Below are 13,060 nucleotides of genomic sequence, written 5' to 3' on the forward strand. Positions count from 1 at the left end.
ATCAAATGCAAGTTGACAGGTGTTATAAAGAGACGTGGAATTTTAAGTGCCTCGTGGTGTTTCACGGGGTATTCCCCATAAAACTCCTAGTGTCAGTATCAAATGCAAGTTGACAGGTGTTATAAAGAGACGTGGAATTTTAAGTGCCTCGTGGTGTTTCACGGGGTATTCCCCATAAAACTCCTAGTGTCAGTTAGATGATGTTCAATGGTTCTGAGAAAAATAATTCGATTTAATGAGTTATGAACGTGATAGCATTTATTTTAAGTAGATAGGTGGGTATAAAATAAAGTCAATTTCGGTAAAATCAGATTAACTTAATTAAAAGGTACTCAACTTAATGTTCTCTAATATAAATGCATAATTTTGTCAAATAATCTTATAAAAATTAAAAAAATAATATAATCTTTAGACGGTAACAATCTAACAATAAAATCACTTATAAGTAATAGGTATACAGCTTAAAGTGTCACTAATAATAATAATAGGTAATATAAAAATATGGCCAAAATGTCACGTGCAAATCTGTAGGCATCAATTGCAGCCCGAGCACACGCGCACGAGCGCAGCGAGGAGGGCGCCTATAGTTCGAGGGTGCAATTGATGCTTGCACCCGAGCTAACTATTCTGATTTACATCTCGATTGTGAGGTAAGTAGAAAAAAACGTAATTATAAAATAAAAAAAAACCGAAAACAAACAATATTTAAAGGAAAAGTTTTCTATTCCTGACTTTTTTTCATTAAAAAGAACCAAGTAAAGAACTTTTTAATTTTTTTTTTTCAGAACGAAATTGAGCTTCGGAATTAATATTTTCGATATTTAAAATTGATAACTTAAGTTGATAATTATATTTATACGAAGACAACGCTGAAAAGCTGAATAGCGACCTCTTTGGTCATTTGGCTGAATGCATGATGTCTATTGCCAGTATGATGGTTAGATGTACGCGAACTTTTTGAAAAAGTGAAGTGTTTATTTTTTAAATTACTTACCGCCCTAGGGATTTTCTAGCTACATTATTACCCTAGAACGCTAATTGGTCACTTACAAGCCCCATTTGGGGGTAACAAGGAGGACCTACTTACCGAACATAAGAGATGTAAAATATATTTAAGAACGAAATAGTATCTAAGTCTTATGTTACGAGGCTTATAAAAATATAGCACGTTTTTACTATAATAATAATAATCATCATTTATTTCGGTCGAAAGAAAAACCATATTATATTAGTAAAAGGTCTTAGACGCTATTTTTTAGTCAGCTTATTTTAGTTTTAGATTATCGTCGTCCAAATAATGTCAGGATCTTTATGAACAGATTAATGGTATCCAAGTATAAGTTGAGAGCTGCGAATATGTATTCTTCAGGTGAGATAGTATACTTGTGATTCCCGCCCAGCATTAGTTGGGTGTCGTATACGATGTACAGAGAAAATATTAGGGCTCCGATAGACGCGTAGAGGATGTTCAATGTCTTGTTTGGCATTATTGGACACATGATTCCTGCGAACAATAGATAATACACTTTTATATAGATTGTCATGTGGTTGTACGATAGTTTGGTCTTATATGTACCTACCTAATTGATTCCACCAAAGCTGCCTAGCTGGGTTTTAAAAGCAATCGCGACAAGAAATCGCGCGGGGCACCGCGTTATATCTATAGAATTTTGCACAGCTGAGTTTCGAATATAATAAATATAATATTAGTTAGGACTAGCATTTGTCCGCGGCTTCGCCCGCCTGATTATCCCACGGGAACATTTGTTTTACCAGGATGATAACTTCTGTAAGCACTGCCGGAGTGCAATCCGTTTTTTTTAATCAAAGGTAGTTGATTTCCAGTCAAGCGAGTCTCAATGGAGTTAAAAATCATTTTTTCAGTCGACAAGATCCATCTAAACCGTCAGTAACACTTACACAAAATTTGGTAAATAGTGTTTTTAAGCTGTATGTAATCTTACCCATCATTAAGAGGATGACCAGGGCGCACAGAAGAGAGCCGCCCATGCCGGTGAAGTCGTACTTGGTTTGCAGCGCGAACAGAGTGAGGGAGAGGACCACCGCTGCTGTTATACCCACTGCTATCATCACCTGGACAGCAAAACAATATTGGGAAAAATTGGCAAAACAATATTATGAAGCGGTGGTGCGGTCTATACGTTACAAATAAAAATGCAAATCTTTTCTTTGTTTAATTTGGTATAGATATGAATACATGAATAGTATCGTCTATCTGTTTCTAAGCTTTGTTCTTTTAAACCACGCAATGGGTTGTGATGCAGTTTTCATTGTTGTTTAAACAATTTATTAACCAAGGTTTATAGTACTTACATATAAGCAGACCGTGTGAAGCCGGGCCGAGTCGTTAGTAGTGTCTAATTAATATTAACAAATTCCCCTAGCTAGGTTCTACTGAGTCTTGGTACCTATTCGAAGTCTCATATAATCTATGGCCACAGGCAATGTATGTGGGTACCATAGATCAACAAAAAGAAATGAACAAGGCGGCATGACAGCTGCTATTCATTCACACGAGCGGTCGACTCAGTCTAGCTAGAAATCCGAGCAGACCTGGTTTTATTACCCATTCAGAGCTTGATTAGACTTGTATTTTGCCTTTGTTTTGGCGGAGGGATAAGCTTGGCTATGGCCCCGCAATTCTAGTACTACTTAGTGATGGATACTCACAGAATCAACATTGTAGGTGCTTGTGATAACGCCGAGCATGTATCCAGTGGCGACGGTGAACAGCCCGAGGAAGATGAGGTTCATTGGAGCCTTCCTGCGGACCTCGCTACAGCAGATCATGGAGAACGCCATTGCGAAGTAGACCACGAATGCTATAACCCTAGAATTGTCAATAATCTATTCTCTCAAATATCTTTATTGCAAATACGAGCGAAGTCGGGACGGGCCGCTAGTACAATACATATAATGTTTAACTGTTTAGTCTTTCAGTTATTCACAAGAAGGGTTGACTTCAGGAAGGCGGGCGGCTGTAATATCTCATTACAGCCCTTGTTTAAAATTTTAAGGTTATACGTGACTCCGGCTTCGCGGTATTACAGCCCCCAATACAACGAAGAGAGAGAGAGAGAGAGAGAGAGAACAGTTTACTCTTTCAGGCATACAATAAACGTTATTTTAACACATTACGAGTAATGTCATATCGTGCATAGTCTTGTCGGAGGTGTGTGGTCTAAAATAGGACATTATACCCTGGAGGGCCAGTGGATGTCGTCGTAAGCGGCTAAGGGACATAAAACCTTGGGGGTGACGTCAGTCAGGCAGCAAGTTGTAAAATCTCAGCCACATTAAAAATGTAAATCCAGCTTCGCTTAGCTACCTTCAGTGAAACCGGGGACACCCAAGATTGAGAGAGAACTTACTTACAGCATGTAACGATTTTGGGGTGCCCACATCCTGATGGGAAAATAGAACACGAACAGTGAGATAAAACAGATGGTGACGAGAAGCTGGCAGGTCAGGATACCGTACACCTGGACATAGTTAATGTGGGTTAGAAGCTTAACGACAACATCTCAATAAATTATGATTAATGATTATTTAATTTATTTATTTCGAAAACTTACTGCGTTGTATACGATTTCTTAAATATAACTTACTAGCTGCGCCGTGGGGCTTCGCTCCCGTGGGAATTTCGAGATAAAAAGTACCCTATGTGTTATTCCAGGTTATATTCTACCCGTGTACCAAATTTCATAACAATCGGTCCGGTAGATTTTGCGTGAACGAGTAACAAACATGCATACACACATCCTCACAAACTTTCGCATGTATAATATTAATAGGATACCAATGGTACGGCCAATTACAGGTTTCATTTAGGAAATCGTTTATGTTGCAAAATACAAATACGAAAATTAGGTACCTAAGTACATACTATTTTTTGGAAACATTTTACGTAAGACCTATGGCAAAAATTTTGAATGCAGTTTTGGTACAAGCAAACGGATCTATTTGTGATTAAACCCTTTATTGTACTATTTCTTTAGAATTGTCAAGTAACCCACTGCTGGGCGTATTACACTGTGACAGTCATATTCTAACCTAACAATTGACATACCTATAAATTGACGACCTCGGTGGCGCAGTGGTAAAGTGCTTGCCTCTGAACCGAGAGGTCCCGGGTTCGATCCCCGGTCGGGTCATGATGGAAAATTATCTTTTTCTGATTGGCCCGGGTCTTGGATGTTTATCTATATATGTATATGTTATAAAATATATATAGTATCGTTGAGTTAGTATCCCATGACACAAGTCTCGAACTTACTTTGAGGCTAGCTCAATCTGTGTGATTTGTCCTAATATATTTATTTATTAACACCGCGTACCGTATGGAGGGCATGTATAAGTGGTATACTCAGTGGCGGCCGCCCTAAGCTAATAGTATCCATCTTTCTCCTATTACTCAGGTATTACATATGAATTAACTTTTTTGCAGCCTTACATTAGGTCGCCCCTAATATCTGGCCGCCCTGGACTTGGGCCTACTGAGTTTTAGGGAAAATCCACCGCTGGGTATAATGTTGCGTCATCCACGAATAATACAAACAAAAATTTCTTTATCGAAAGTTGAACTGTATGATTGCAGGTCATGTTTCTGCTCGTATCCAATGGCATTCTGAGAATCTGAGTAGGTATGTCAAACTTAATATTTCCTGTCTCCTAACTAGGTATAATAATATATATATGTATAATAATATTTAATGCCCATCTAGTATAGACTAGATCATTATAAAGAGGTAAGCGTTTGTGTGTTTCTATGTTTGAGGCGGGTAATCTCCAAAACGGCTGAACCGATTTCAAAAATTCTTACTATTAGAAAGGAACATTATCCAAGATTGCTATAGGCTATATTTTACCTCAAAATTCGCGCGGGAGCGAAGCCCTGAGCAACATCTTGTCAAAAATATAGACATTATTTAAACCGTGACGTCTTCAACAAAATGTCACTAATTTATATCCACTTATGATGGCAGCGCAACAAGCAACTCTCATAAACTATTCTCAAATTTCATGTTGACATTTTGACACAACTAAGTAAGCACTTAGGAATGGCAATAATGATTGAAATATTTATAAGCAACTCTTGACTTACTCTAAAGAAAGTAAAGATTAGTAATTTTGTTTTTGAGTTTATTAATTTTGATGAAATTTGGCACAAATATATGAAACCTTCAGGAGTGACATAGGCTACTGTTTATTATGGTTTTATCCGAGCAAAGTCGGACTGCTAGTGTTAAAATAAAACGGTCCACTTAGATATTTCTTATAACTATTACATAATGTACTGTATTTCATATGTATCTATATATTTAAATTAATTAGGTAGGGGTGTAGGTATCAGAATCTAACAGTAGGTACTTACTTTCCTGATAAAAGCCCTCCTTATTGTTTTCTCTGTGAAATCTAAGGCCTGGACTAAGCCATTTTCGCCCGTCTGCTCTGCCATGTATATCTGAAATACGTAAATATAAACGTTTAATCCAAATACCTACTTACATTAAATAAAAACTGTTTTTTTAATTTTTATTTATACTATTTTATGTTAATGTTCTCGTTTTATCTACAAAAGCTATGAAGTCATTTTAGCAATAAACATCCCTTCGGTCTAAGGACCAACCGATATACAAAAATAGGACCGTACTTGATTCACATCTTGAAATTTTTTAGGGTTACGTACCTCAAAGTTAAAAACGGAACCCTTATAGGATCACTTCGTTATCTGTCTGTCCGTCTGTCAAGACCCTTTTTCTCAGGAACACGGAAAGGTATCAAGTTGAAATTTATACTAAACCAGGTCTACGGTCTCTTTCAGCTGGTAAAAAAACAAACATATACGTTAACGTGATCAAAAAATATCGCCGTTTATGTCGCATATTTTGCGATTTCACAAGAGAATCAAAACCTATAGGGTACTTCCCGTAGACCAAGAATCACAGAAACAGAAAAAAAAGTTAAATTTGTTATTAGTTTCGTACAAAATTAGTGCATACGCGCTTTTCACCATTTCCGCTAGATGGTACTATGCCTTTTTAGATCGCGCTATGGAGATAATCTTCAAAATTGTGTACGGAACCCTCGATACGCGATCTCGATTATAATCTCGAGGGCTCGGTTCGAGTTAATTGTTAATGTACTTGAGTGATAGGTACAGAAATTAGGTACTGTGGTCCTGGAGTTACGTCAAATGAAGTCAGAAAGTGAATTCTTAAACGAAAATTTCACGTTTCTGTGTGATGATAACGCGGAGATGTTTTGCATATAACATTGCTCTTTTTTGAGCATTAATTGCGACCTAGGTACTACATATATTTTGATAATACATAATACCGTACCCATAAATAATCAGAAATAGAGGTGATCTTCATATTCATATTATTTATTCGCCAAGCGTTCAATCATTTTAAAGTTACATTGGGAATTCCAATAATTATCGCGGGTGATGATGCGTCTTTATTCATATATCATAATTACGTTGCTTGTCTCTTTCATGATTAGGTACTATTTATAATTATAGAACAAACAGAAAATTTCGTACATGACCAGGATGTCAAGTCAGGATATTTGGTCCCGAAAATCACGAAAATATGTTCAAGAATGTGTGTCTGTCACTAATTTTTACTATTAGTTTTATCTTTGCTTATTTAAAACATTTTATTATAAGTACAAATTCAAGCAAGAAACGAATTACTGTAATAAACGTATGAAGAAAAGCGTAGTCTTACATTGCTATTGTCGAAATCGGGCTTAAACCCTGGTGGGAGAGGAGGGGTCTCTTGCGGTTGACCCCCTTGGACATAAACTCCTTCTTGTAGGTAACCCCTTTGAGGATGAACCTGTGAGGTTTTGTCTTGAGGGTAAGGTGGTCCTTGTGAAAACATTATTTCATTTTGCGGGTAGCTTAGGTTAATATTGTTTGGATATGGTGCTGGTTTGCATCCTGGCTGTGTAGTAAAGGGGGGTGCATGGCCTGGCTGCAAGCCTCCCATTGGAACTATTGGTGGGTAGCCATCTTGAATACCTAGGTGGGCAACAACCTGTGGATTTGTTGATCTGCCAACTAACGTGATTTCTTGGTTATCTGTGAATTAATGAAGAATTAATTTAGAAAATGCATTGCAGCGGCTAGAATTTTAAAGATTACTTTAAAAAATTGTTATAAACTGCATATTTGGGTGTTCTGCAAGGTTAAACGATAGGTTTGTGCACGCTCCTTTTTTATGGTTATCTCCGATAAGAGTAAACGAAAACACATTGCGAACAGGATATGAGCATAGTAACATTATAAGCATTATTAAATTAATAAACGCATTAGTTATACTGTTAACGTGAAATATTTAGACACCTATATGATTTACAAAGAAATTTAGGATGTGGGTAGGATGAAACCTCAAATATCGAATATGGTATTTTTAACACGTTTAAAAACAGGAATAAAGCTTCGAATTATGTATGAAAATTCCATAAAATACAATACAAAGATAACTCTTAGCCTGGAAGGATTTGTTATAGGGATGTAGATTTCTGTGTCACGTAGGTAGGTTACCCTATGTTCAGCTAGTCTAGATAGGCCACAGTAGTTAAGCACGTGACCTCAATGCTTAAAATTCCTCTTGTATCCGGGTGAGATTTGATTACACAAACATTGGATTGAATTTCACGAGCGCTTTGAACTCCGCCGCGGTATGTCATTAGTGTTTATTAAAGTGTACCATACACAGTAATCAATTTAATTATTTATAAATAAATACGCACTGGTACAATGTTAATTTTATAAATGTTTAATTAAAAATAAAGGATTATTTATTTTAAAAAAAATGTCGGACAGGAATAAAACGCTACACGCCGCGTTCAAACGCTCGTGAAATTCACCTTGTGCCTTAAGGAATGCATTGCAGTTTATTTTTGTATCTGCATCTGCAGTCAATGCACTGGGGAATGGGATTCCCCAGTGCATTTTTGATGCCCATGTGCAATCGAACACGTTAAGGGAATTAGAATCGCGAAATATGTTTGCGCAATATAAACAAATTGTGACGAAATTAAATTTAAATTGTCAGTCTGTTTGTTTGCCGGCTCGTGCAGGTCTGCAGATCTTACGAGGGGCGGCGCCAGACTAAATGTTGACGTCGGCGACATCGATATTCCGATGCCTCTTTTCCCAGTAAAAAAAAAACGGTCAAGTGAGCCAAATTATAAAATAATGTAAGTAAACGAGTTTTATAGGTAATTCTACAAAAATAGTAGCAGGAGCCAGCAGAAAGCGTGAAGAGGAACAGACCTCAACAAACTCATTTCGATAAATATAATTATTTTTATCTGGATTAGATCATTAGATCATGTTGGATACTAAGTAAATGTAGAGAATAGGTATTTCTTGTCAAAATGTAAGTACCTATTTATAAATATCATGATTGCTCTGTAGAAAGAAAAAGAAAACAACAAAAAACAAATTTTGTAACATGATATTGCACAACTCCTTCTTGGCAGGTTTTTTGAAAATACAATTAACTAGATACCTATACCTATAAGTATATCGAGAAAACCCACAGTCAAATATATTATCCTCATAGGTATATGGGAAAAAAATATAACTGTAGCGATGTAAGCATTTTAATAAAGTCTTGCAGTGTTGCGAAATAACGAGAACAATAAACCAGACTTGTGACGTCAAAAACCAGTATCCATCGATTGACCGGTCAAATAATATACCTACCTACCTAAGTATCTAGAATCTGTATTTATAAAATTAACTACACACACCCACTTAAGCTATTTGTTAAAATTAAAAATTAAAACTAAAATAATAAATATTAAATTAAAATTAAAAATTGACACTAAATCGCCGTCGTCGTGCGGTAAAGTTCCCAGAAGGCTGGCGACATTTGCTCTTTGTATGGCCAAAATAGTCACCAGCCCTTGGGTCCACGGAGACATCGACCAGGCGTGCGGAAATTTCTTTGTAAAGGGTTTTTGCATCCGCACCCCAAGGTATTTTTAATGTAATAAAAATTTGGAACTTGGATTGATTATTTTTAATGACATTTATTCGATTATCTGCACAGATTTTCCTCCATAACTTATACCTATGTCAATGTCATGTTATTATTCTCTGCCAGTCATACCTTAGGAAATGACAATAATAATCGTGGTTGGTACAGACTCGTATGCAGTATCTGAAATATATGTATGTCTGAGTAATGTACCAAACATACATTCCTCATTATCATGCTGGTTTCCTGTAGACAAAGCTCATGTGCTTATGTATGTATGTATGTATATGATATGTATGTACATGATAGTCATAAAAAACGAAAAAAAAATCATGAATTACCGATACCAGATGATAGAATCCACACACAATCCTTCCTTTTACAAAACAACAATGAAAAGAATAGAGAAAGTGTGCACACGCATTTTTCGAGACAATTTCCCTCAAAGCTTTTGGAAGAAAAATATCGAAAATAGATGTAAAATTATTACCTTTGGAAGAAGCCATGATATAAATTGAAATAAGGCAGCTCCACACACACTATTTTTTAACGTAATCTATCACTGAAACAGTTACTATTTTATCAAAACTTTATTTTTTTTATAAATATACGTCTGTCTTCTCCGAAGATGGAATTCGTACTGTCTGTCTGAGCGTATGCATAATTGTTTGGTTCAGATGTAGATGGGCAAAAAACAGTGTGAAATGTGGACTGTTTAGTCTAAAGCTTGTCCGGCGGCGGCGTCCTTTAAACATTCGGTAGATAAACTCTAGTTTCTACCTCTAGGCATCACAAATCATTATAATATCAGTTTGCTTGAGATATCTCTCTATTATTATTATAAGTTTGTGATATCAAATAAAATATTTTTCTTTCTTTCTTTCTTTCTTTCTTTGCTGCACCCTCTTAGTTTTGGTTCTCATTTTTCTCTTTCCATCCAAAGGTTGGCTGGAAGAAATTGCATTAGCGATAAGTCCGCCTTTGCACTAATTCTGTTTGAATATATTGTTGTAACAATAAAAATAAAGTAATCTACCTTTTGAAATGTCAACTTTATGAGAATTCTCATCTAAAGGATTTCATGACATATCACAGTTACATAATTAACGTAAAGTACAAAATCATAAATATTTAGTAGGAGATTAAGGAAAAATCAACGCACGTATATTCTCGAGTAGGTATTACAAATTGTATTCTTGGCTGTGATGCCCTGAACTCTCGTATAAATACCTTCGCCTTTAAAAACGATGTCATTGTCTATGAGCTGTCATTTTTATTCCTTAGTTGATTTGTACAGTCAACAGCACATCAAGTTACCCTGCATGAAACTATGGTGCGGTAATAGCGACGAATTTGCAATGAATTTGGGTAGGTTGATATGCTGTTGACTGTACGAAATCAGCGCTAGGATATGAGGTGGGCCTATCCTAGAGCGGGATCCACGCCTCAAACAAAAGCAACAAATAGGTTTTGAACCTCGGTATGTTGTACCGAGGGGTGTGTACTCCAAACTAGTAGTAGGCAATCTAAAATATATACATAATGAGAGCTAGAATAAAAGGTACCTCCATAGAAAAAAGATAAGGACAGGTACCTACTAGTCTTAATGTTTCTTTAGAAAGAAAGAAAGAAAGAAAGAAAGAAAGAAAGAAAGAAGAGAGAGAGAGAGAGAGAGAGAGAGAGAGAGAGAGAGAGATATATTATTTTTGATATTACTATATATATTTTACTTTACCTACTAATGGTGTCTTAATGGTGTTCGCGGAAGCGTCCACTCACCAACGTCGTGGTTAACACAGTGACATATGTTGAGCGGACATATGAAACCAAATTGGTACCAATTCCACTTTTCATATATAAGTGTAAGATTGTCGTGCTAATTTTGTGGTACCAAATAAACAGTTTGTGTTAGTTAATTTAGCGTTTCTTTCTTTCAGTCAACAGCACATCAAGTTACCCTTCATGAACTTTTATTGCGCGGTAGCTAATAGCGGCGAAATTGCATGGAATTTGCGTAGGTCTATGTGCTGTTGACTGTACAACCAAATTCTCGAGCTAAAACACTAGGAGTTAAATAAAAAATTAAAAAATTAAAAGTCATAAAGTTTATTTCGTAAACAGTTCTTATTTTAGAACAGCAAATTTTAAAGCCAAAAGAGCGGTAACGATTATAGTGTAACGCGTTATTATTATGTTCACTATCACGTTATATCAAATATACAGGGATTAATTTATTTCACTGTTAACATACCTACCTACTAGCTGTATGCTGGTTGTCGCCCGCGGGAAATAGTAGCCTGCTGGACTATTTCCCGCAGAGCGATTCCAATGCAACTCAGTTCAATTTAGGAACCTAAAATGAATCGCATTCATAGAAAAAAATAAATCAATTGTACGAATTTGCACGCTAACGCACGTTAACGTGTAAAACGAACGTGTGCACCAAACACCCTTCCAACTACATCCAAACTTTCGTTTTGACGTGAAATAAGGACAAACAAACATATTTCATCTATACATATAATAAAACTGTAAGTAGGCTATGTCTGTACATAGAACATGTTAAAGAAAAACAATTATGGGGTGTGTTTATGGGACTAATAGAAGCTAAAGCATTTAAAAAAAAATATATCGGTCTGTCTGTATGTTTCGGTTCACAGTTATAATATAGAGGATGGTCTAACTTAAATTCTGGTATAGGTTACATCGCGATACCATGCTTAAAATCCGAAATATTGACAAACTTGTTACAAACATAGTGACACGAAATAAACGCAGGCGAAGCCGCGGGCAAACGCTAGTTTATAATATTAGCCTATTCACTATATAAAGATCTGTTCAATTTAAGCTACTGCTATTGCTTTTAAGTAATTGTTGTGAATAAATTCAAACCCTGTATATTTTAAAGTAAGTATCTAATTACCTATAAGACATTATAATAATTACAAAAACGTTGAAGTAACATTAGGAAAATTTACAATTCTTTTTGTTTTTAGTATTTCATAATTCATTCATCATGATGTTATTACAAAAAGACATTTTTGTTTTTTACTCTCTCTAATAAGCGGGATATACTATTTGTAAGACATTTAATTTTTACACACAATCAGTTTTAAGCATAGATCAACAAAAATGATAAAATATATACCCGGTTTTATTCAACACTGTTAAAAATATACCACGAAGCGACCGATTAAAATATCATTACGATTACATCTCTAAATATGTAAGTTAACTTCATTAGTTAACTAGATATTGCACAGGGCTTCGCTTCCGTGAGAATTTTGAGATAAAACATAGCCTATAGCAATCTTGGATAATGTATCTTTCTAATGGTATAAGAATTTTTGAAATCGGTTCGGTAGTTTAGGAGATTAGCCGCCTCAAACATACAAACTCACAAACGCTTATCTCTTTATAATAATAGTATAGATTAATATATATATATATTCTTTTTTATTCAAAAACTAAGTAATATGGTTTTTAACATTAAATTGTGTTTCCGTTTAAAATTAAAGTGCCTACAAATTTACCGGCAATACTTTAGCCTATAAGTATGTACTATATTGACAAACCATCCTAGTTAGCGTATGTACCTATTTGTGGTACCTACCTATGTATCATTCACATATCTGTATAATCACAGCTTTGCCTACGTGAATTAAAAAAAAATGCGGAACAGAAAATCTGTTTCGCATTTTTTCCATACAAACTTTCAACCCCGATTATACACATTTGATGGTTGATTTAAGAAAAAAAAAAGTAGTCTGAATGCGATCTTTAATTATATGTAAGTACCAAATTTCATCAAAATTAGTCCAGTGGTTTATCCGTGGAAGCGAACAGACAGAGACTTGTGCATTTATAATATTAGTATGTATGGACGTTACGTTACGGCTAAATGCGGTATGTGTGTCGATCTATCTATACTACGTGTTATTTATAATTATTGTAATGTTTGTAAGTTTGTTACATTAATGAAAAAAAATGATAATAAATAATCAATTTTCAAAAAAAAATGCTTTTGAACCTCGACG

The 13,060-nt window shown here is 35.4% G+C and overlaps 1 protein-coding gene across 1 annotated transcript; it reads right to left on the minus strand.

The window, feature by feature from the left end:
- Positions 1–231: 231 nt before the first annotated feature.
- On the minus strand, positions 232–9,676 carry LOC128673083 (protein lifeguard 1-like). Its single transcript, XM_053750684.1, has 7 exons — positions 9,514–9,676; positions 6,756–7,111; positions 5,396–5,485; positions 3,397–3,503; positions 2,692–2,851; positions 1,965–2,094; positions 232–1,504 (listed from the first exon to the last, which is right to left on the minus strand). The coding sequence occupies exons 1-7, from the start codon at positions 9,527–9,529 to the stop codon at positions 1,281–1,283; spliced, it is 1,083 nt and encodes a 360-aa protein (XP_053606659.1). The 5' UTR covers positions 9,530–9,676; the 3' UTR covers positions 232–1,280.
- Positions 9,677–13,060: the final 3,384 nt, after the last annotated feature.

The sequence above is a fragment of the Plodia interpunctella genome, chromosome 10, assembly GCF_027563975.2.
Source record: "Plodia interpunctella isolate USDA-ARS_2022_Savannah chromosome 10, ilPloInte3.2, whole genome shotgun sequence".
NCBI lineage: Eukaryota > Metazoa > Arthropoda > Insecta > Lepidoptera > Pyralidae > Plodia > Plodia interpunctella.